Below are 24237 nucleotides of genomic sequence, written 5' to 3'. Positions count from 1 at the left end.
TTGGGTCACATTTCTTTGGAATGGGTACAAATATGGATCTGGTCCAGTCCGTTGGCCAAGTAGCTGTTTTCCAAATGTCCTGGCAGAGATGGGTGAGTGCTTCCAGTGCTTCATCGGCTTGCTGAAACATTTCACTTGATATTTCATCAATTCCTGGAGCTTTGCTTTTGGTTAATGCTTTCAGTGAAGCTGAACTTCTTCCTTCAGCACCACTGGTTCTTGATCATCTGCTGCCTCCTGAAAGGGGCAATGCCCACTAGTTCTGTTTGGTACAGTGATTGTGGACTCTTCCATGGTCTCTTGGTGCTTCCTACAGCAGTCAATATTTTGCCCATAGAATCTTTCCATATTTCAATTCACGCCTTCAATTATTTTCCTCCATATTCTCTTCCCCCAGATGCAGTTCATGGATTTCTGGGTATTCCATCTAGGGAAGTCCATGTGTGTAGCCACCATTTGTGTTGTAGAAAACAAAGGTATTTGCTATGAAAAAGTCATTGTTTCTGCAACATTCTATCATGTGATCTCGAACTTCATTTCTATTACCAAGTCCATAGTTTCCAACTACTGTTCCTTCCTCTTTGTTTCCAACTTTTGCATTCCAATCACCAATAATGATCAATTCATCTTGATCAAATGCTTGATCAATTTTAGAGTGGAGTCGTTGGTAGGATTCTTTTTAAAACAAATCATTTTATTAGGGGTTCATACAACTCTTATCACAATCCATACACACATCAATTGTGTAAAGCACATTTATACCTTCATTACCCTCATCATTCTTAAAACATTTGCTCTTCACTTAAGCCCCTGGCATCAGTTCCTGATTTTTCCCCCTCCCTCCCCACAACCCCTCCCTCATGAACCCTTGATAATTTGTAAATTATTATTTTGTCATATCTTACACTGTCCGATGTCTCCCTTCACCCACTTTTCTGTTGTCCATCCCCCAGGGAGGAGGTCACATGTAAATCCTTGTAATCAGTTCCCCTCTACACTCCCAATATTGCCACTCACACCACTGGTCCTGAAGGGTTCATCCGCCCGGGATTCCCTGTGTTTCCAGTTCTTATCTGTACCAGTGTCGATCCTCTGGTCTAGCCAGACTTGCAAGGTAGAATTAGGATAATGATAGTGTGGTGGGAGGAAGCATTTAGGAACTAGAGGAAAGTTGTATTTTTCATCGTTGCTACATCGCACCCTGTCTGGCTCGTCTCCTCCCTGAGACCCCTCTGCAAGGGGAAGATAGAGTTCTTCAAGTTCTTCAACATAGCTTTGGTGTTTGGTGCACAAATTTGAATAGTAGTTGTATTGATTGGAGTTCTTGATGAGGAATAGATTTAATACTATCAGACAGCATTATACTCCAAGATAGATCTTGAAATGTCCTTTTTGACAATGAACGAAACGTCACTCCCTCTGGTTTGTGTCATTCCTGGCATAGCAACCCACATGGCTTTCTGATTTAACATGGACAGTGTCAGTCTGCTTCAGCTCACTAAAGCAAGTATGCAATATCAACAACGCTAGGGGATTATTTGTGGCAGCAATCTCGACTCCAAATCGTAGTATCGGCATGATTCTGCTGGAAAATTGTGGCACGGGTCAAAGATTTTAATTCTACATTTTATGGCCGATTCTTTTTCTCTTGTACTAGATCATTCCAGCTGGCTTCTACTCAGCACTATTCTGTCTTGAAGTCATGTGATGAGATCTTCCGGGCATGTCCAACTGTAGTTCAAACCCTTGGACTAGAATTCGTCATGTTAAATCACTGCCCCCGATCCCACACTCATCTGCATATTTCTATGATATTTCATGGCACAATAAAGCTTTGATTGCAGGAATTATTATTGTGGGTAAGTCAGTCACTGGTTAGAATGAGAAAAGTCTGCAAGTCTCTGGAAACCAAGTCGGACTCCAAGCACGAAGATTGGCAGAGATCTGAAAACAATGTAAAATCACGTTCCTAGCAAGTTTAACACAGCATCGTTTATATTCTGTGATCTGCAAGACCAACAACTTCTTTATTTTCAAATACTTTATCTTCCAAGAATACAAATGGCAACACCTCCAGAATACACAGAATCAAATTGACTACATCTGTGGGAAGAGACTATGGAGTAGAGCATACTTAAGTTTATCAGCTAAATTTTTTTCAGCCAGGGTCTGGTTGTGAGACACAGACCATCAATTGCTCTTATGTAAGTTAAGGCTGAAACTGAAGATTAAAACAAGTTTCTGAGAATGAAAATATAACCTGGGGTCTATCCCACCTGACCTTTGAGAACATCTCAAGAACAGATTTGATGCATTGAACACTAATGACAGCAGACCTGAATAGCTGTGGGAGGACATCAAGAACATCATTCACGAAGAAAGCAAAGGGTCACTAAAAAGGCAGGAGAGAAAGAAATTACCAAAGTGGATATTAGAATAGACAGAAATTTGCTCTTAATTATAGTATCTAAGGCAAATAGAAGGAATGAAGTCAAAGAGCTGAACACAAAATTTCAAAGGGCGGCTGGAGAATACAGAGTAAAACATGATACCAAAACGTGCAAAGTGCTCGAGTTAGAGAACCAAAAAGGATGAACACACTCAGCATCTTAAACTGAGAGAACTCAGGGAGAAAGTCCAGCCTAGGACTGAAATATTGAAGAATCGATGCACTGAACCACGGTGTTAACCCACAATAGCGGGAGTGCCATGGACTGCCAAAGGAATAAATCAATCTGTCTTGGAAGAAGTAAAGCCAAAGTGCTCCTTAGAAATAAGGACGGTGTACATCTGTGCTTTCTTTATACAATGGATGGATGTAGGGATTGTGATAAGAGTTGTCTAAGCCTCCAATAAAATGATTTAAAAGAAAGAAAGAAGGAAGGGTGGCAAGACTTCCCTGAACATAACTTTGTACGTGTCTTAAGGACGGACCAGTCCTTGAAGGACGCCTTCGTTGGTAAAGCAGAGGAGCAGTGACAGGGAGGAAGGCACTCAACAAGACAGGTGGACACTTGGCTGCAACAAGGGGTTCTAACGTAAGGACGAACGGGAGGAGGCCACGGGCTGGATGGTGTTCCCTTTGGTTGCAGACAGGCTCACAGCAGACGGGAAACGACTAGAAGGCACCCGAGAACAGCAATTTTGCATAATCAACACAAAAAACTCCACCGTAAATGCGCCTTTGAAGAGAGGAACATAATATTTCTATCATTAAAAAATGGAATGGAGTTAGAAAGGGGGAACCGATGAGAAGGCTCTACATATACCATCCTGCCTGGGGGATGGACAACAGAAAAGTAGGTGAAGGAAGATATCGGACAGTGTAAGATAGGACAAAATAATAATTTATAAATTATCAAGGGTTCATGAAGGTGGGGAGAGCGAGGAGGGAGGGGGGAAAATGTGGAGCTGATGCCAAGGGCTCAAGTAGAACGCAAATATTTTGAGAATGACGAGGGCAACAAATGGACAAATGTGCTTGACACAATGGATGGATGTATGGATTGTGATAAGAGTTGTATGAGCCCCTAATAAAATGATTTTTTAATTTAAACCTATTTAGACAATTGATCCTCTAAACAAAACCAAAGCAAAAATTTTAAAAACAGAAGCAAAATGAAAACCCATCAAATGAATCACATATATTTATACTTCTTTATTTCTCCCTTTTCACGTAAAAGTACATGTCTTCATTGACCCTCCTGCCCACCTTGGTTTGACACCCCAAAACAATGTATCCCCCAAAATGTACAGACCTAGATAATTCTCAAACATAATAACCCATCACAGACTAATCAAAAGTTGACTGTATACTGCTGTACAATCACTTATAGCTGATTCCACATCATTAGTAAGAATTAATAAATTTTCCAAACAGAAATATGATTTCCTCTTCAACAAGTTCAGAGAAGTAGGGTTATTATTAAGACAAGGAAGAGTTAGCTGAACAGCTGCGAACTCAAAGAAGTCCTCTTTGTAATAATGAAAACATCATAAAACGAAGGGGTGGGTTCTTTTGCAAACAGGGGCAAGAGGTTAGCCAGGAGAAGTAGCAAATTACACATAAAGGATTAACAACCAGGACATCCCAACTGTGTGGTCTCAGAGACAAGTGAGAGATGCAATTTCTTGATTTCATGGAGCCAGATCTGGGCTGTGGAGGAGTTGAGGCGCTTATTCTCACATTAAAAAGTACAAAACTTTGTAGGCTGATTTACAAAGCCTAGTTCTGCATCCCAGCGTCCGGGCGCTGCAAGTAGCAACAGACACCCAGCAGCACCCTCTCCCCTCCTGACGGAGGGTCACTTACGTGGCCCACAGATAGAAACATTAGTAAGAGTTTCCTATGCTTCTGCTAGAAAAGTTAGTTTTTTAGAAAGTCATTAAGAACAAAACAAACAGTTTTTAGGTTTCAAGACCTCTCTCTTATATAAAAGATCAAAGGAACTTAGAGAACAAAATGCTGAAAAGATAAGTTTGCCTTAGTCATAATTCTGTTTTCTTGTCTTCAACATACACATGCACGCATGCGCGCGCGCACACACACGAGAGGAGGCTACTCTGCCTCCCTTTGCAGAGTCCTCTCTGTTCTTCCTCAAATACAGACATGTATTCTCCCTCCTCTATTTTGCTCCAGGTGCTCTTGCCACATTCTTTACTTCCTGTCTGCAACCCAGAAGTCCGGAGGCTTACAGGAACCATTGCCTTGTAATGGTCAACATTACATTCAGTCAGCATTCTCTCCTGGCTTTCAGACAGGTCAACAGCCCAAGGACAGCTATGCATCACTTAACGGCCACAGTAATACAGTCTATGACATGGAAGGTTGCATGATGTGGATGTTGTATGAACACCACCCTACGAAAGACTTTTAAAGGATTCTGAGGGATAAAACAACAGAAATAAAATATAATGGCATCTCCCCACAAAATTGTTAAAGTCCCCTCATATATTCAGACAGGTCCCTCCCCTGCCGCCATGAAATCTGTAATTAAATCCCCATAATGCCTACTATATTAGAACTTTACAGGAGCCTGCTGGACCAGCCTGAGAGCACTCTTTACTACTTACTTGGGCTTGCTTGCATACTTTGAAAGGCTGAAGTGTTTCTTGGTAGAAAAGCTGATGGTAAGCTTGTAAGTCAAACCAGAAGTACACACAGTTCCTCCACAACTGCAGGTGAAGAGAGTACATAAATTATTAGCACCCAGTTATTAAAGCTTCCCACAACTCTGATATCAAATATACACGATTCTTTAGCTCCTTGGGGTGACCAGACATGAGGTCCTATTTAAAGTGGTTTTAATGGTCTATTACCAAGAGGTAACGATACAAAATATTTATTGGTGTGGTCTCTAGAACATCACTTATTGCATGCATGCCTCTCCCACAATTCACCATTTAAATAGTAAGCATTTTAGTTACTAGTTCAAGAATAGCCACACATTTCTGGCATGAAGCCAAAATCGAAAGTATTTTGATACAGACAGGCAAGTGTACATCACACTGCGCTGATTGTCGGGCCAGTCACGTGCTTGTCAGATGAGCAACATGTAGACTAGATTGAAACACAAAACCACACCTGGAAATGGTCATTAATAATTGTTCAAAGTAAAGGACTAATAGAAAGTGACTCTCAATGTAAGATATAGCAATTAGGAACTTAGTAAATTGAAATAGGGTTGTATGAAAATATTGTTAGTAATGCAAGCCACCAATCCTTGCCTGTTCACATTTGTATTTTATTTGTACCTTAATTAAGACTGTTTAATTTTTTGCTATCGAGAGGTCTTTAAAATTTTCATAGAAAATGGGTATGATCTTAAAATTATACCTGGATTTCATGTTGGCACCAAAATAAACTCTTACTCACTTGTTACAATATGTCTGAGCAGAATCTAGGTTGAGGGACTGAGAAGCAAGACACTTGAGTTTGGAAAGAGCCCCAATCAGAGCAATATGAATTCTGCTACAGTTGACGCAAGTACAAGCATCAACTTTATAGGGAAGCGTTCTTAAAAGTTTAAGTCATTGAGGCATTAAAAAACTTTATGAGGACAAGAACCAAAGACATCAGCAGTTTACAAATGGCTAACACATTTTAAGAAAGTACAAGACGATGCTACATCAATTTTCAAGGAAATAATCTTGCTTGTGCCTTAACTGAAAAGGACCCATGGTTAACAGCAGACACAACAGTCAACACCATAGACATCTCAGTTGGCTCGGTTAACATAATTCTGACTACAAAATTAAAGTTGACCAGATGAATATTGATGAATATTTTTAACAAGTGGGATAAAGGTCCTGAAAACATTTCTTATATGTTTTATAAGAAGTATAACAAGAGATGAAACATGGCTTCACAATCCTGAACACAAAACACAATCTTAAGGAATGGCGACCAAGGGACAAAAGTGGCCCCACCCAAAGCATAAGTTACCAGTAAGAGAAAAGATCATGGCAACGGTTTGGGAGACCGCTCATGGCATTTTTCTTGTTAGCTTGCTGGAAAGCCAGAGCACGATAGTATCTGCTTATTTTCAAAGTGTTTTAAGAACATTAGCCAAAGCTTTAGCAGAAAAATGCCCAGGAAAGCTTCGCCAGTGAGTCCCTTCTCCACAGGACAATGCTTCTGCTCATTTCTTGCTTTAAACAAGGGCATTTGTGAGACTTTCCATGGGAAACCTTTAGGTACCCACCTTGAAGTACTGATTTGGCTCATTTTGACTTCTTTGTGTTTTCTAATCTTAACCAAGTCTTTAAAGAGCATTTATTTCTTCAGCTACCAATGTAAAAAAAAAAGGCTCTTTCACATAGTTAAATTCCCAGGGCCCTCAGTTCTTTAAGAATAGACTAAATGGTCGGTATCATTGCTTACAAAAACATCTTGTTGAGAAATAAAGCATAAAGATACATATATGTTTTATTTTTATCTTTTACTTCTATTTCCCAGAAACTTTTGGAAAACCTCTTATATTCTAAGTAAGGCAGTTCTTTCCAGAGAAGGGAATTTTAGCACAAAAGACACTTATTTGAGCACTGAGAAAATTGCAAGCTCCTTTATTCTTAATTGAAGTACAATTATAAAATTAGATTTAAAAATCATTATTTTCTACCTTGTTCCCTGAATGCTCACAGAATTTAGTAAAGAAGAATCCAGCTCTATTTTCTACATACAAAGACTGCAACAAATTTTCCATGTCAAATCCTCCCAAGGCATGGATATCTGATGTGATGGTAACCTAGACAGCAAAACAGAAGTCCATTACCCACACAGCTACATTGTGTTTTTTTAAGGGAAATGTTTCACAACAGGGTTTCATGCATCCTGCCAGGCTGTCTTTTTCCCACTGGACTATTTTGTACTGTATATGTAATTAATGCCGCATGTTTGCATCTGACTGTCACATAAGATTCATTTAATGGAGCCAACTATAGCAGCAGTGTTCATTCCATTATAAACCCATCTGACTTCAAGCTGAATGTTGAAGCGACTCTCCAACCTCAATTATTTTCATGTTGCAGGCACGATGAGGCCATTTTAGGAGCCTTCCAAATCTCGGTTGGTGGCCTCTTCCCTCCATATTTACTGCTGTGCTAGCCTTGAGGGGGGGCTATTAAAGCTCCAACAAGGTTATAAAAGCAACTGTCTTCAAGGCCTCTCTGTGCTGCTCATGAACTCTCCTTGGGAGCCCTCTCTGGACGGCCTCCCCACGCACAGGTCACGGCCTACCGAGTGTAAATGGTAGTATATGGTCTCATAAAATTTTGTTGTTTAAGAGCTTTTCTGCCAACAAAGCTGGCAACGTCTTCTTCAAACAGAATGCTGGCCCTCTCCCTGAGCGCAAAGCGACTTCAGAAAACGAATGGGTATCTACTAGTCACAGGAATGTTTTACTCTTGGTTTTGTGCAACTGAGATAAACTCCTTTGTAATCTTAAGATGACCGTGACATGGAAAATTAGGAGCTCAGTTAGGGTCTTCCTTCTTCTGTCAATCTCCCCCTCTCTGCCTCTCTTTCCTGCTGAGCAAATTCTATGAGAATTTAATGTTTTTTTTATGTTTAACTGTCACCATATCCAAAGGAAAAAAATCACGGGCTTAGTGAAATAAATAGATGATAGCTAGATCGATTCTAACTTAGAGAATAAGGAGAATTGTGTGCTGTGAATAAGCTGATCTGACAAAGTACACTGAAGTGCTCAGATCTTATTTGGGTGGAGAGTCTTACGTAATATATAATCCTTTGGGAATGGGGACTTTTCATTTAGAACTGGTAAGTTATATTCCCCGTATCAGGATACCCATAAGGCCCCACCTTAAAACAATTCTGAACTTCTAAAACATAACATCAAATATAATTTCATTATTAAAAATTTAAGTAAACTGTATAAGAGGCTCTCATTTTTGTGTATGAAGTGTGATTATATCAAAATCAGAACAGTTGTTTCTGAAAACAATAATCAACAAAATGTATAAGAATATGATACCATAAAAGGAAATATAGACATTTTTGCATAAAAATACTTTTGCAAGGAACAATAAAATTATGCTGCTTAATAAATGATTTACTGGTGGAGGGTGAGTGGGTTGGGAAGGGGAACTGATTACAAGAATCCACATGTGACCTCCTCCCTGGGAGATCGACGGCAGAGAAGAGGGGGAAGGGAGACTCCGGATAGGGCAAGATATGACAAAATAACAATCTATAAATTATCAAGGGCTCATGAGGGAGTGGGGAGTGGGGAGGGAGGAAAAAAAGAGAAAAAAGAGGACCTGATGCAAAGGGCTTAAGTGGAGAGCAAATGCTTTGAAAATGATGAGGGCAAAGAATGTACAGATGTGCTTTATACAATTTATGTATGTCTATGTATGGATTGAGCTAAGAGTTGTGTGTAAAATGTAACATAAAATAAAATAAATGATTTACTGGTCTGATCGAGACTGGAATCCCCCAAACTACAGCCCCTAGATCCCTTTCCAACCTGGAACTGAAAGCACCCCAGCTCACTGCCTGTACGGTTAGCAATAACCCAGCCAGGTATGTACTCCTTAGAAAAACCAACCCTAGGAAATCAGAAGTCCATCCTTGTCCAAGGGGTAAATCTCAGAAGACAGGCAGGGATAAGAGAGAAGGGCATGGAGTCAGGAAGACAAGGAGGCAGTGGGAAGAGTGCTGTTCCATCGGAGGAATGACCATGCATGTCATGAAACAAAATCTGTATGACCTGTTGAATGGAAAGCCAATTTGCTCTATAAACTTCCACCCAAATCAAAATAAAAAGTGACATAAATGAAATAAAATTATGGCAAATCAAGAAAAATCCACTGGGATCAGAGCTCATGAGGACTCAGGTTAGTCATTGAACAGAATGCACGCCATAGGCCCTGCTAAATATGTGTCCTCCTGAAGAGATCACTTTAGATGTGGGTGCTACAGCAAAGTGTGGCGAAGAAAGCAGATGATGCCTGGCTATTAGAAAAAATAACACCTGGGCTCCTAAAGGTTTGTCATAAAACAAGAAGCCAAAAAAAATTAAAATAAAGTAAAATGAAATAGGACGAAGAAGAAGCCATCTAGGTCAGGAGTCAGCTAAGTTTACAGGGAAGCACAGCAGCCGGTGTGATGCAAGGCTTGTAAATAATAAAATTCCAACACGGACGAGGGAATGGTGTTAGAGCTTAAATCCTGAACACCTGGTTTTGCAAAAGGCTATGAGTGATGGTGAAAGCCCAAAATCCATTGCCAGGTTTGCACATGGGTTAAGACTCAGGTTAATCCTTTTTGACGACAAACCACGGATGTGAATGCCATGCTATTAGAGTACATTGTAGGGCAGATTACTGCAGACAGAGTAGATTAAATGTGAAACTTTATCATTTGATCTCCCTTTTGACTCTACTATTTGTTCCAGTTTTTATTATTTTTGCTTGAACAAAATTTTCTCTCTTGTACTTGTCATTATTGTTGGGTTTTCCTTTTTAATGGTTTTGTACATTTTTTGTTTTGCTTTTTTTTGGTCTGGGAAACAACGCGTACAAGAAAGAAGGCACTGTCCTAAACTTGATGATGGTGATGAATGCACAACTCTCTGTAATGTGACAGGACTGTTAAAATTGTATGATATGTGAATTATGTCAATAAAACCCTTTTAAAAATACATGCCTGAGGTTCTTCCGTGTAAGTATATCTTCTGTTCAGATGGGGCTTCAGACACTCAGAAATGTCCGTAAAAGATGTTAAATGAATAATTTTGCTGCTCGACATGCGCCTCGGCCTATAAATGATAAAGATGAAAACCAATCAATCAACAAATATATTTTGAGTACTTTTGGTATACATAGTATCAAATCTTGGGTGTGCTGAGCAGTGTGAAAAATGAGAAACAAAAGTAGAAAAGTAAATTCTAGGGCTCAAGAGAGTGGTTGAAAAAATGAGGCACATTTATAAAGACAACTCTCAAGAATATCCTTGCTTAGGAAGGGCACTTATAGAGGTCTAAATACAGGCACGTACATATGTAAATATATATGATGATTGGGAAATAGATTTATGTGCCTATATTTACAGATTTAGCATTAAGGTAGCAGATGGACATTGGGCCTCTATTCAAGTACTCCCTCAATGCAAGAACAATTTGTTCTATTAAACTGGCATTCCATGATGCTCACCTTCCCAACACAAATGCCGAAGACAAAGCAGGTGTGTAAGCAAATGTGGTGATAAAAAGCTGATGGGGCCCGGGTATCAAAAGATACAGCATCTGGGGTTTTAAAGGCTTGAAGGTAAACAAGCGGCCGTCTAGTTAAGAAGCAACAAAGCCCACATGGAAGAAGCACACCAGCCTGTGTGATCATGCGGTGTCGATAAAATCAGGTATCAAAGAACAAAATATCATATCATTATGACTGAGAGGGAGTATGGAGTGGAGACCCAAAGCCCATCTGTAGGCAACTGGACATCCTCTTCCAGAAGGGTCATGGGGAGGAGACAAGCCAGTCGGTGTAGTATAGCACTGATAAAACATACAACTTTCCTCTAGTTCTTTAATGCTTCCTCCCTGCCACTATCATAATCCCAATTCTACCTTACAAATCTGTCTAGACCAGAATATATACACTGGTATAGATCAGAGCTGGAAACACAAGGAATCCTGGACAGATAAACCCCTCAGGACCAATAATGAGAGTAGAGATACCAAAGGGGAAGGTAAGGTAGAGAGGGGGAACCGATCACAAGGATCTACATATAACCCCCTCCCTGGGGCACAGCCAACAGAAAAATGAGTGAAGGGAGACACCGGACAGTGTAAGACATGAAAAAATAGTAATAATTTATAAATTATCAAGGGTTTGTGAGGGAAGGGGGAGGGAGGGGGAATTGAGGAGCTGATATCAAGGGCTCAAGTAGAAAGCAAACGTTTTGAGAATGATGGCAACAAATGTACAGATGTGCCTGACACAGTGGATGTATGTATGGATTGTGATAAGAGTTAAACAAGCCCTCAAAATGATTTAAAAAAAACCCTATGGAGCTCATTTGTACTCTATAACACATTAAGTTGCCATGAGTCAGAATCGACCACATTGAGAAAAAAAGATGTGCTGCTCTGTTTTATTTTTTATTCATGTAGCATAGAATGTATAATCATGGTCTATTTAAAATTAACATGAAAATAAATCATGTGAAATATAAAAATATGTATGTATACTTGCTTAGGGCAAGAGGAGCGTAACAGGAGCATACACTGTACTACACAGGAGGTCCTGGGTGGAACGGGTGATTAAGTGCTCAACAACTGCTTGCTTTTCTGGGTGTTTGCTGATCTTGAAGAGCGTTCAGTAAATTGAGCAGCATGTTTACAGAGTCGAGAGCCCTGGTAAATCCCTCAGACTTTCTGCTGAAAATTGCCAAAGCAAGCCCCTAGTAGTGGGATTCTGGAAGCAAATAAATCCTTGAACACACTGTAGTATATCTTTGGGTCATTATCTAGCTCAGGAAACCCCCCTGGAAGTGGGTTAATATGAGTGTTGTACTTCATGATTAGTGCTTGAATCATCTAGCACAACCAAAGGTATATGAGGAATAACTTCTAGGGAAAAAATGGCAACTTAAGCCTCAATAAATTCTATAATTATTTATATTCAAGGACTCACATTAAACGAAAGAAGCCAAGACAAAAGATCAGACAGACAACTAAAACAAAAAACCAAAAACAAGAGTGAAAATAGTCATAGAAGCTCAAAATATTAAGAATATCACACACAGACTTTTGAACTATAATCAAGGTGATAAAATAGGAGACAGAAGTTCAGCAGAGAACCAGACACTATAAAATATTAAATAAAAATCTGAAAAATAACCAAAATGAATTCCTAGAATTGAAAAACCAGTAACACATAGGTAAAGTTAACAATAGGTGGGATAGTTGAAGGGAAAAACAGTGAAGATGTCATAAGTTAAGAAGATCTAACATACATTTAATTGGAGACGGAGAATGAGGAGAAGTTGAGTGTAAAATAAAATCAGGGTGGAGGGAGGGGGGGCTGGAAAGGGGAACCGATTACAAGGATCTACAAGAGACCTCTTCCCTGGGGGACAGACAACAGAAAAGTGAGTGAAGGGAGATGTCGGACAGGGCAAGATATGACAAAATGATAATTTATAAATTATCAAGGACGCATGAGGGAGAGGGGAATGGAGAGGGAGGGGGAAAAAAGAGGACCTGATGCAAAGGGCTTAAGTGGAGAGCAAATGCTTTGAAAATGATGAGGGCAAAGAATGTACAGGTGTGCTTTACACAATTGATGTATGTATGGATTGTGTTAAGAGTTGTATGAGCCCCTAATAAAATGTTAAAAAAAATAAAATAAAATCAGGGTGGAGGGAGGGTGGGTTGGAAAGGGGGAACCGATTACAAGGATCTACATGTGACCTCTTCCCTGGGGACGGACAACAGAAAAGTGGGTGAAGAGAGACGTCAGACACTGTAAGACATGACAAAATAATAATTTATAAATTATCAAGGGTTCATGAGGGAGGGGGGAGGGGTAAAAATGAGGAGCTGATGCCAGGGCTTAGATGGAGAGCAAATGTTTTGAGAATGATGAGGGCGATGAATGTACAAATGTGCTTTACACAACTGATGTATGTATGGATTGTGATAAGAGCTTTATGAGCCCCCAATAAAATGATTTTTTTAAAAACGCAAAATTAAGAGTGATAACAGCTGGGAATTTTCCTCAACTGATGAAACACAGCAAAGGTGCAGGTTTAAAAGCCTTAAGTGGACCCACATATTAAGCAAATTAGAGTAAATCTCCCCAAAAAATGAAATGTAAAGATTTTTTAAGCAGCTATAGATAAAAGCATATTATCTTCAAGAGAAAAACAACCAATCTGACAGCTGATATCTCAATGAAAGCTAGAGGAAAACAGAATGATATATTCAAAGTGAAAGGAAATAGTTATCAATGATTAATTATACACCCAGCAAAAAAATATCATTTAAGAACGAACTCAAAACCAACATGTATGAAGCTTGAACACATTATGTTAAGAAGCCATACATAAAAGGCTACATATTATAAGATTATGCTCATGAGACATGCAGAATACACAAATTCATAAGGACAGAAAGCAGATTAGTGGTTGCCAGGAGAGAATGACTGTTAATGGGTGTGAAATTTCTTTTTTGGAGGGATGAAAATCTAGAATTATCTAATAGAGAAGGTTACACCATTTTGTGAATATACTTCTAAGTAATTATTTATATACTTTAAAGTGGTTAACATGGTGAATCTTAGGTGGATTTTATCTTAATTTTAAAAAAAGAATATTATTAAACAAAGAATTATGCACAAGCAGACCCACGCCAAAATTAATAGTAAAGAATATTCTTCAGGTCAAAAGAAAAAATAGCAATTGAGAGAAAGAATGAATGCTGGGTAAGTATGGAAGCAAATCTACAGGAATAACATAATACACAATATTTAGACAACAGTCCAGGTATTATTGAGACTCCTCTGTGCTCTCAAGTGTGGGAAACATTGAAGAGAGCCAGATAGGAATAGGAGGGGACCCTTCCTAGAGCAGGCTTTGGGTTGCGGAGTCTTTGGGATGCTGAGATCAGAGGTACCGTGTCTTTAAAATTATTAAGCTGGAGTTCTAACATAACGCATGCGTGGGAAATATAAGCCTCTATTACAAACAAATCTAATGAAGTATAAGAACTTACATCTTTCTTTAACCAGTTGATTCGTTTTCCATTTCAATTTAATTTTTTTCAGTTTTTCAAACGCTTACCACTGTGGAGAACCACTTGGCACATAAGAGGCTGCACCTACCCTTTCTCAAGCACATCATCCTGAGAAGAAGCTGGGAAGAAGGGCTCGCTCTTAGAAAGCTTTTGAGTTGCTGTCTTCACTCTAGATGATTTCCTGAATGGCTTAGGAACTTGGAATGCACTGGTTTCTTCTTTCTAACAGTGGTGCGACAAGGAACAAAAATTGGGGAGGCGGCGATGATAGAAAGTAAAGCATAATTCTGCAGGTGTACCTAAATTTATTTGTATCACAAGATCACTGCTGACCCCTAATCTACCACCAACCATATTCTCACTAGAATAAGTTTTCTCCTTTCTTAAATTCCACGCATGCAGCCCAAACCAGAAACCATAGCTTTCTAGACCGGAAGGAGATACGGATCAAAGCGGACATGTTTGTGCTTCCACCTCTGCGGAGGACGAGACTTGTCCCGGAGGAAACACCAGGCAAAAATGTTTCTGTTTCGACAACTGAACAGGCTTTGGGGTGGCTCCGTGCATGGGTTGGCAAGGCAGAAAGAATGGAGAAATAAAGTAAAAATTCTTTGATCCCTACGAAGGGACGGCAATTTGGGCATTGTATTTCATGGTTCTTGTCTTCATTCTTCAAGGTTATTTCTAAGAAAACAAGTCATTTCAATTCAGAATATGAGAAGCTGCATGAATGGAAAAGTCTAAATGGTGGAGAAAGAAACGAAAGAAATGGGGTTATCAGATAACAGAGGTATCTCACTGTGTTATATACACAAATATGACACGAGCACATATGATTACTTAATGGCTGAAAAACTCTTGTACCCATGAAAAAATGCTGATGGAGATATAAAAAGAAATAATTAGTACTTAAAAGTACCGGTGCCCTGAAACTAAAAATTCACAAAGAATCTAAATTAATTAATTAATGCTTGTCTAGAAGTGTGAGAATAAATGATTTGTCACTCATTTCTGAGAATAAATGATTTGTCACTCTCTCATTTCTGAGTTTACAGTAGGCTTTATGATTGTTCTTTTGAAAAATATATACAATTTTTAGAATATTATTTATGTTGCATGAGAGTGATAAGTATACTTATGATGTTGTATAATCTGGGAGAAATGATAAAATCTTGCATCCACAAGGGGTCAAACAACCACGGGCAGTCTCCGATTTACAACACACTTGAATTCTGACAAACTGCACCTGCACCTGTCTGTTCTAGTTTTGTACTTGTTCTTTTGGGCACATCTTATATTTAGTAATGTGTACTACAGAGTATAGGACCCCTGGTGGTGTAGGGGTATGCATTGGGCTGCTAACTGCAAGGTTAGTACTTCAAAACCACCAGTCTCTCCATAGGAGAAAGAAAAGGTTCTCTATTCCGGAAAATAACAACAATGGGAACAAAATGTAAGGGGTGTACTGGAATTACATCAGAACTAAATTTTAAAGGGTGAACTTCAATTACATCAGAACTAACCTTTGATGGAGTCATCAGAAAGGAGCCCTGTTGTAAGAGTAGGGAACTACCTATATTAATACATTTTAAAATAAGGCATCCTTATCAAAATTCAATTTACCAAAAACGTACGGGTTTTTCATGATCAATTCTATTTAGATGGACTAAATATATGTCTTTATGCCCATACCACAATATTTTATTAGTATAGCTTCATAGACAACTTTGAAATCAGCACGTTGTGTGTCCCACAGTTTAGTTGTCCATTCTCAATATTGCTTTTGCTATTCTGGACCCCTTGCAATTCCATCTGAATTTAGGACTAGATTTTCCACTTACACAAAAAGACCGCCATGCCTCTATGTTAAAGATAATTCTTCGTTACAACTTGCCCACCGTTGTCGAGTGGATTCTGACTCGGTGCTATGCTATGCAGGGCTTTTGAGATTGTAAATCTTTACCGAAGCAGAAACTTCATTTTTATCCCTCAGAGCAGCTGGTGGGTTCAAACTGCTGACCTTGAAGTTAGCAGTCTGAAATATAAACCACTGCACCACCAGGGCTCTTTAATTGTGCCAATGGAGAGATGCAAACCAAACAACTGAGATGTCATCTCATATTTATTGTTCCACAAGATAAAACATTTGCGATTAGAAGTCCTGTATATAAAATCGTTGATTAGAAGTTAAGACTTCTTATCTCTTTGTTACAGCCATCTGCTTGGAGTAGTCCTGGGATAGCAATACTAGACAATGAAAAGATCAAACACCTGTTCCTCCACCCATCGGTGTCCATAGCTCAGCCTGTGGAAAGTCATGGTTCTGCATCTGGTTTGTTCGTGCCTAACTGTTGCAGCGTGTCCTTCAATAACTAGCATTACTACTCTCGATTTCAGAAAGGGGTCCGTGCATCCACATCCTCCTTACCTGGGCCTCCAACACCTGTGGAATGCAGGATTTGGGTCGGAGCGGCAGGAGGGTCGCCATCTGTGGGAAAGGGTCAATGTCCTTCCTGGGTTTCTCCTGGCGGAGGTGCCAGAGCTTCAGTTCAGCGCTGGCGTGTTTTGTGGAGTCGGAATGAGTAACACAGAATCTTGGGGCCCTGTTTTGTGAAGGAAAAAAACCAAGATGAAACGAGATGACAAGCCTCAAAGATCAAAAGTCTAAAGTGCCTACTAGCTTTGTTTACGCTCGCCAGCTTCTCGACACCCCTTTCCTACTTATTTCAACTCCTTTTTCTACGGCCTAGTCTTAAAAAAAAGTTCTCTATGACAGGTACATCGTCTGAAGTTCCACTCATTCCCATCAAAAGGCAATTCATAAAAGAAAAAACCATAATGTTCAAATTATTATCTGCTTGATAAGAACAAGAAACCTATGCATCTATCACTGAAGATGATGATTATTTTGAATAACCTACCGTTGTTATAGCTTAATCACAGCAACTCCTAACAATAGAGGCCTGGTGGCACAGTGGGTCATGAGCTGGCTGCTGGCCACTTGGGGTCAGCAGTTCAAAAGCACCAATCACTCTGTGGGAGGAGGCTTTTGGCTCCCGTCAAGATTTACAGCCTCGGAAATCCATGGTGGGCAGTTCTACTGTCGTATAAGGTCATTATGAGTCAAAATTGATGGCAGGAGCTTTCTTTTTACACGGTTGCTAGTAAAATTAATAGAAAATGCATCTGTGATCATTTCAGAGCAACTTACTGGTATAGTACCAAAATGCAATTGATAGCTGAAGTTCATATTTTTGATAATATAAACCGTTTTCTGAAGGCTAACATATACTACTAAAGCAGGCTCTTATTCCTATCCTCGAGTTTCAAGTTTTCAATCTGAAGGTAAGAATTAATTCTGCAACAGCTGCTGTAAATGAAAGGCCTCCATTTGCCGCCAGAGACCAAAGGGAAGGAATGTTTGGCACAATATCAAGGCCACGCTTAACGGATTGATACTCTGGTATTCCGTCTGCAGGCTCTTGATTGGACAGAAGGTTAACTCCCGCTGTTGGGGCCTGTTACTAATTGCTGCTTGGACCAGATTTCCCCCCTGATGTCACAGCCCCAAGTGGCCAATTCCTACTCCCTATCTTTCAGGGCCAGGTAGAAAATTGGCCCTCTCTGAAACAGGAAGATCGATATCTCCTTGATGTGAACACAGGCTGGAAGTGGAAGAGGACCCGAAACCCACAATTCATTTTGGATACAAAATAACTCCATCACCTCAAAGACTCTTTCCTACTACTCTTTGGTCCTTACACCCTGCCCTCCACCCTTCACTCCTGGCCACCACCGATGGGTGTTCTGCCACGGTCATGTTGTGTTTTTCAGGTTGTAATGATGAAGTGGTTCAATGAAAAAGAGTTTTTTGAGATGATGGAATTGTTTTGCATCGTGATTATCATAATAATTAAATATATCTGTACCTGTATCTCTACATTCAATTCATGTGTTAAATTAAAACATTCTTTAAAATCAATTTTGCTTCACATACAGTCCTATAGGGTTTCTTCCTTATTCAATGTCAAAGGTCTTACTGGACATTGAATAAGAAAGACCGAAGAAGAATCAGTGCATTTGAATTGTGGTGGTAGAGAAGAATATCATACGTACCATCTACTGCTAAAAGGACAAACAAATCTATCTTAGAAGAAATACGGCCAGAGTGCTCCTGCGAGACAAGAAATGCAAGACTTTGCCCTACATACTACTCTGGACCTGTCAGGAGAGACCAGACCCAGAGAAGGGCATTGTGTTTGATAGAGTGGAAGGGCACCTCGGTGAGATGGATTGACACGGGGGCGGCAAAAACGGGCTCAAGCACAGGAGCAATGGTGTGGACCCATCAGTGTTTCATTCTGTTGTGCACCAGGTTGCCATTGGCCAGAACCAACTTGCTGGCACTTCACAACAACAGTAAGGTTGCTATATGCGCCAAAAGCAACTCAACAGCAGTGGGTTCGGTTTTGACTTAGTGTCAAACATTAAGAAGGAGGGAAAAGACGAAATCGTCTTCTCAACCGATAATGCTGAGCACCAGGTCTTCACAGAAAAAAGAAACTGGATCTCAATCTAACCTCATACAACATTACCTCTAAATGGACCATGGTCCTAAAACTATAAGGGCTACGGGGACTCATGGGGCCCTATGATGAAAATCTCTATAACATGTCTGGCCCTATGGATCAGACAAGTGAGGCTTGTAAATGTCCTGTCACATATACACCTTTTTTGATAAAGATCTTATAGATATGTCCACTAATTAATTGATATGCAAATAAGAAGCTATTTTGGATAGTCATTTCCAAGTAAAGGCTCTTAAATCTAAAATAAAATGAAATATGTAGTTAGAATATGTATGACTCAGGAACCTCACTGTTGGGCATGGAGCCAAGACAAATGACAACAGATTTTGACACAAACCTTTGAACATGTATGTTTATAGCAGCTTTATTAGGTATGTCCAAAACTGGAAGCCACCCAAATGACCTCAATGGGCGAATGGCTGTAGGATGTTCATACAATGAAATAGTACTCAGCCATGAAAAGGAACAAACTGTTGATAGGCATAATTAGGGTGGGGTCGCAAGGGAATTACACTGGAAAGAGCTCATTCTAAAACACTCATACTGGAAATGGATGGGTTGAAATGAAATGTCTATCAAATGTTGAATGTGAAATTGATGATATGCTCCACCAACTTTCACCTAAAGCATAATTAAAGTTTTTGTTATTTTAAATAAATAAAATCTTATGTACTATAGGAATTCAGTTCTGTAACAGATGAGGAGATACCAGGGGCTAGAGATCCAGGGCAGGGCGGAGAGGTTAGTAGGGAGATAAGGAGGTGGGTATAGTTAGTAGAAAGGTAGGGAGGTGGGTGTAGTTAATAGGGAGGCAGGGAGGTGGGTGTAGTTATAAAAAGGCAGCACGGGGGATACCTTGTGGCAATGAATCTGTTCTGTATCTTGATTGTAGTGGCAACTGCATGTGATGAAACTGCATAGAATTATATTGAACAAAAAACACCACCCTATTATGACCAAAAGGCTCCCTGGTGGAGTAGTGGTTTTGTGCTGGGCTGCTAACCACAAGGTCAAAGCCACCACGTGGGAGAAAGAGGAGGCTTTCTACCCCTGTAAAGGGCTATAGTCTTGGAAACCCGCAGAAGCAGTTTCTACCGTGTCCTGTAGGGTCACTATGAATTGGGATCGACTCAGGGCAGTGAGGTTTTTCGTTTTTCAGTATTATGAGCAATTCTATGGACATAAACCCTATGGGCACAAACTTACATGGGTGAAACAAACTAATTTCTTGAAAGACACAATCCACCAAAAGTCACACCAGGAAGAATAGATCATTGGAAGAGGTCTGTACCTTTTACAGAAACTTTAGTTGCAAGAATAGCTTTTTCCAAACAGAAAGTGCCAGGGCCGGATGTTTCCCTGGTAAATCCTACCCAAGATTTCAAGAATACGTGTCAACCCTCTCAGGAACAGTAATGGGAGTAGGGAGACCATGAGGGTGGGGGAGGACTGTGGGAGGGAGAGAAAGGGGAGCTGATCACAACGATGGAGGCTGAACCCTACTCCCCACGAGGGGCACGAACAACAGCAATGTGGGTGAAGGGAAAGCAGTGGACAATGTAAGATACGGAAATAACAAGAACAATATACAATTGATCAAGGGTTCAAGAGTGTGGGAAGGTGGTAGAGGGAGGGAAAAAAGAGGAGCTCATACCAAGGGCTCAAGTAGAAAGAAAATGTTTTGAAAATGAGGATGGCAACCCACGTACAAGTGTGCTTGATGTGATTAATGTATGGAGTGTTATAAGAGCCCCCAATAAAATGATAAATTTAAAAAGACTTTAAAAATAAAGAATAAACGTCATAATTCTCTATCAGCTCTTCCAGAAAGCAGAAGCAGAGAGAACACTACCAAACTTAACTCTCTAAGAACATATCACCTGATACCAACGCCACACAAAGGCATCAGAGTGAAAAACATTACAGACCAGTATCTCTCATGAGCACAGACGCAAAAAGCCTCATAAAAATCGTCGTAAATTGAATATTTTCTTTTTACAAAGAAGAAGTGTATGCCACTACCAAAGACGATTTACCGTGGCTGTGCAAACCGGCTCCACATTCAAAAATCAAGAATTATAGTTCACCACAAGAATGGGCTAGAAATTAAAAATTATATGATCATATCACTAGGAGCAGAAAAAGCAGTTAACAAAGTCCAACACCCATTCATGATGAAAACTCTCAGCAGACTAAGAATAAAGGAGAACTTCCACATCTTTATAATGAGTATCTTTTAAAAAATATTATCTATGTGAGATCTTGTGCCAATGACAACACAGGCGGTTGAACGGGAAACTTAGGGGGCAGAGAATTTGAGATGGTGATGGAATAATTTGTATAGCAAGAACAGTAGCACAACTTGAAAAATGTAGCCACCATCATTGAGCTGTGTCGGTATTGTTGAAATGTTGTATCTTTGACTGCACATACTTTCACGCAAAAATTAAGCAATATGCTAATGATGAAAAACTAGCTACACTCCCTCTCCATTAGGAACCCTCCACCACTCCTGTTCAGTAGCATCCTTGGAAATCTAGCAAATTCAGACAAGAAAAATACATAAAAGTGATAATAATCTGGAGGAAATAAACTGCCTTTGTCCACAGGTGATATCATGGTCTATAAAGAAAACCCCAAAGAATCAACCACAACAAAAATCCCAGAAGTAATAAATAATTACAATAATGTTGTAGGCTACCAGTTGATATAAAAAAGACAATTGCTTTTTTAAAAAAGGTCGTTGCTTCCCTATATTCCATTAGAATTTGAACAATTGGAATTTGAAATTGAAAGCACGCATCATTTACATGAGCACCACCCGCAAATTTACATAAACACTAAAATCTAACCCAAGCCTTTAGGTTGATACTGACCTATAGCAACACCTATGGGATTGAGAACTATCCACTGGTTTTCCGAGGCTATAAATCTTTGCTAAAGCAGACCAGCCAATTTTTCCCTAAATTATAAACTATTATTTTCATATCTTACACTGTCTCTCTTCGTCCGTTATTGTTGTTCGACCCCCTGGGAATGGGTGAATTGTGCCTTACCATTTCTCCCCCTTCTCCCCCAAAACCTCCCCCTACCCTCATGGTATTGCTACTCCCACTGCTGTCCCTGAGGAGTTTATCTGTCCTGGATTCCGTATGTCGGGAGCTCCTATCTGTACCAGTGCACATGCTGCGGTCTAGCGGATTTGTTAGGTAGAACTGGGCCATGACAGTGGAGGGGAGGAAGCATTCAAGGACTAGAGGGATGTTGTGTGTTTCGTCGGTGCTGTGCTGCACCCTGGCTGTCTTGTTATTTCCTTGTGACCCTTCTGGGAGGGAATGCCCAATTATCTACAGAAGGGCGTTGGGTCTCCACTCTGAATCCCATCATTTGCATCGATATATTTGTTTGAGGTCTTCTGATGGACGCCTAATAACTTATCCCATTGACACCTTGTGATCATATAAGCTGGTGTACTTCTTCCAGAATGTATTGTTATCAATAACAAAGTACTGGTTCATCAATTGTGACAAATGCACCACATTGATGCTTTGTAGGGGATAGATGGAAACCCTGAAATTACCATGAGACTTCTCTACAAATTTAAACCTGTTCTAAACACTACAGCTTGCTTTAAATCCATAAGACTACACACCCACAAATGACTGTGTGACATAATGGTAAAATATGAAAAAGTTTGATGAATGGTGTCCATTTCCAGCTTGTAATATTGTACCATAGTTAGGTCAGATGTCACCCTTGGGGAAAATGGGTAAAAAGAATACAGGATCAGTCTAAGTGATTTCCAACAACTGCTCTTGAATCCACAATTATCTCAAAATTAAATGTTTTGTTTTAGTGCAACTTCAACTGTATTTTGGCAATGTTTTATTTTTTGAGCGGTGGGTCCCGGGTTCCCACCTTTCTGTATGTCACCAATATTTAAGCATAACCATTTTTAAAGACAGAAAGATGAGATATTCTCTCTGTGCATACGGAGACGTACACAGCATATACATAATCTGGAATACCTGGACGGAACTGCATGCTAGAGAAGTTAGCGAGGAACAGAACTTAATGCCCTAAGTCTGGTCTGGGTTCCCTGTTGCGTCTTTCCAAACTCACTGCCACCGAGTCCATATTCTGACTCAAAGTGACCCTATAGGGCAGATAAGACTGCCCTTGTGGGCTGCCGAGACCGTAACTCTTTACAGAAGTAGAACGCCTCCTCTGTCTCCCACGGAGCAGCTGGTGGGGTAGAACTGCTGGATAGCAGCCCACCGTGTAACCCACTACACCACAAGGATGCCTTTGAGTCCCTCAAGTACCAGGAAAAATAGTACCTCTTCTCTGTGTTCTGTACATTCCCCACGTTTTCCCTTTTCTACCCTTTCTTGACTGTGACCCCACTCTGTTACCACTTGTGTATCTTTGGCACAGCATGTACCTATAGCAAATGTTCAAAGATACTAACTGAGAGGGTAAATGTATAACTGTTAGATGTACACACACAATCAACTTGAGTGGCTACACCCACTAGGTCTGGTGTAGAAGGATGCACTCACAAAATTATAAAGGCACCCAATTACCCTCTTATGAACTTCAGGTTACCCAACCCTTCAAAATAGCTAAAGCATCAGTATTTTGGAGAAGGTCGAAGACACAAAAATCTTGTTATTTTAAATCTTTGAAAATAATGCACCCATAAGAGAAAAAGGCATAGCTCTTAATTTGACTAAGAAAGGGAAGGCGAATCACTGCGGTTCGTGTTAGTTTGCCTTACCAATATAGAAGTAACGGTTTTAAAACCTCAGGCTGGATGTTTTTCAAATGTTCTTCATTCCACTGCATTCCATCTAGCAGTTTCAGTTTTGATAAGATTTCTAGAGAAAGGTAAAAATCTCCACTGCTCACTAGATAGCTTTTTTTCATCGTCTCAAGATGCCTGAAATAAAGCATATGCATCTATATACATACCATGATAACTAACCAAATGTTATCGTTTATATAATATTTCACACAAGCCATGAACTCTCTCAAAACCAACAGTGGCAAAAGTATTTCTCATAGTTCCAGGAATGGGAAGGTTGTGGTCTGAATTACACCCTCACAAAAGTGTCCACGTCCTAATCCGCAGAACCAGTGAATATATTACCTTACATGGCAAAAAGGACTCTGCAGGTGAGATTCAGGTAAGGATTTTGAGATGGGGAGGTTATCCTGGGTTATTGGGGGCCATCTAATGTAATCATCAGGGCCCTAAGAGGGAGGCAGGTAGGTCATAGTCAGAAAGAGACAAGAACAGAATCAGAAGTCAGAGAAGAGGGAAAGTGCTACTCTGCTAGCTTTGAATGGAGGGTCCACAAGCCAAGGAATGCACGTGGCCT

The 24237-nt window shown here is 40.0% G+C and overlaps 1 protein-coding gene across 1 annotated transcript in view; it reads right to left on the bottom strand.

Moving 5' to 3' along the window:
* RGS22 (regulator of G protein signaling 22) overlaps window positions 1-24237 on the bottom strand; it is a 140643-nt gene that overhangs the window by 65590 nt on the left and 50816 nt on the right. The window contains exons 9-14 of the mRNA XM_075549437.1: window positions 23634-23795; window positions 16693-16867; window positions 14353-14486; window positions 10172-10283; window positions 7122-7247; window positions 5074-5175 (exon numbers count right to left, since the gene is read on the bottom strand). Of these exons, the coding sequence (XP_075405552.1) occupies window positions 5074-5175; window positions 7122-7247; window positions 10172-10283; window positions 14353-14486; window positions 16693-16867; window positions 23634-23795 (811 nt within the window). The remainder of the gene's footprint in view (window positions 1-5073; window positions 5176-7121; window positions 7248-10171; window positions 10284-14352; window positions 14487-16692; window positions 16868-23633; window positions 23796-24237) is intronic.

The sequence above is a fragment of the Tenrec ecaudatus genome, chromosome 5 (assembly GCF_050624435.1).
Source record: "Tenrec ecaudatus isolate mTenEca1 chromosome 5, mTenEca1.hap1, whole genome shotgun sequence".
Lineage (NCBI taxonomy): Eukaryota > Metazoa > Chordata > Mammalia > Afrosoricida > Tenrecidae > Tenrec > Tenrec ecaudatus.
This window is presented reverse-complemented; position numbering and strand designations above follow the sequence as displayed.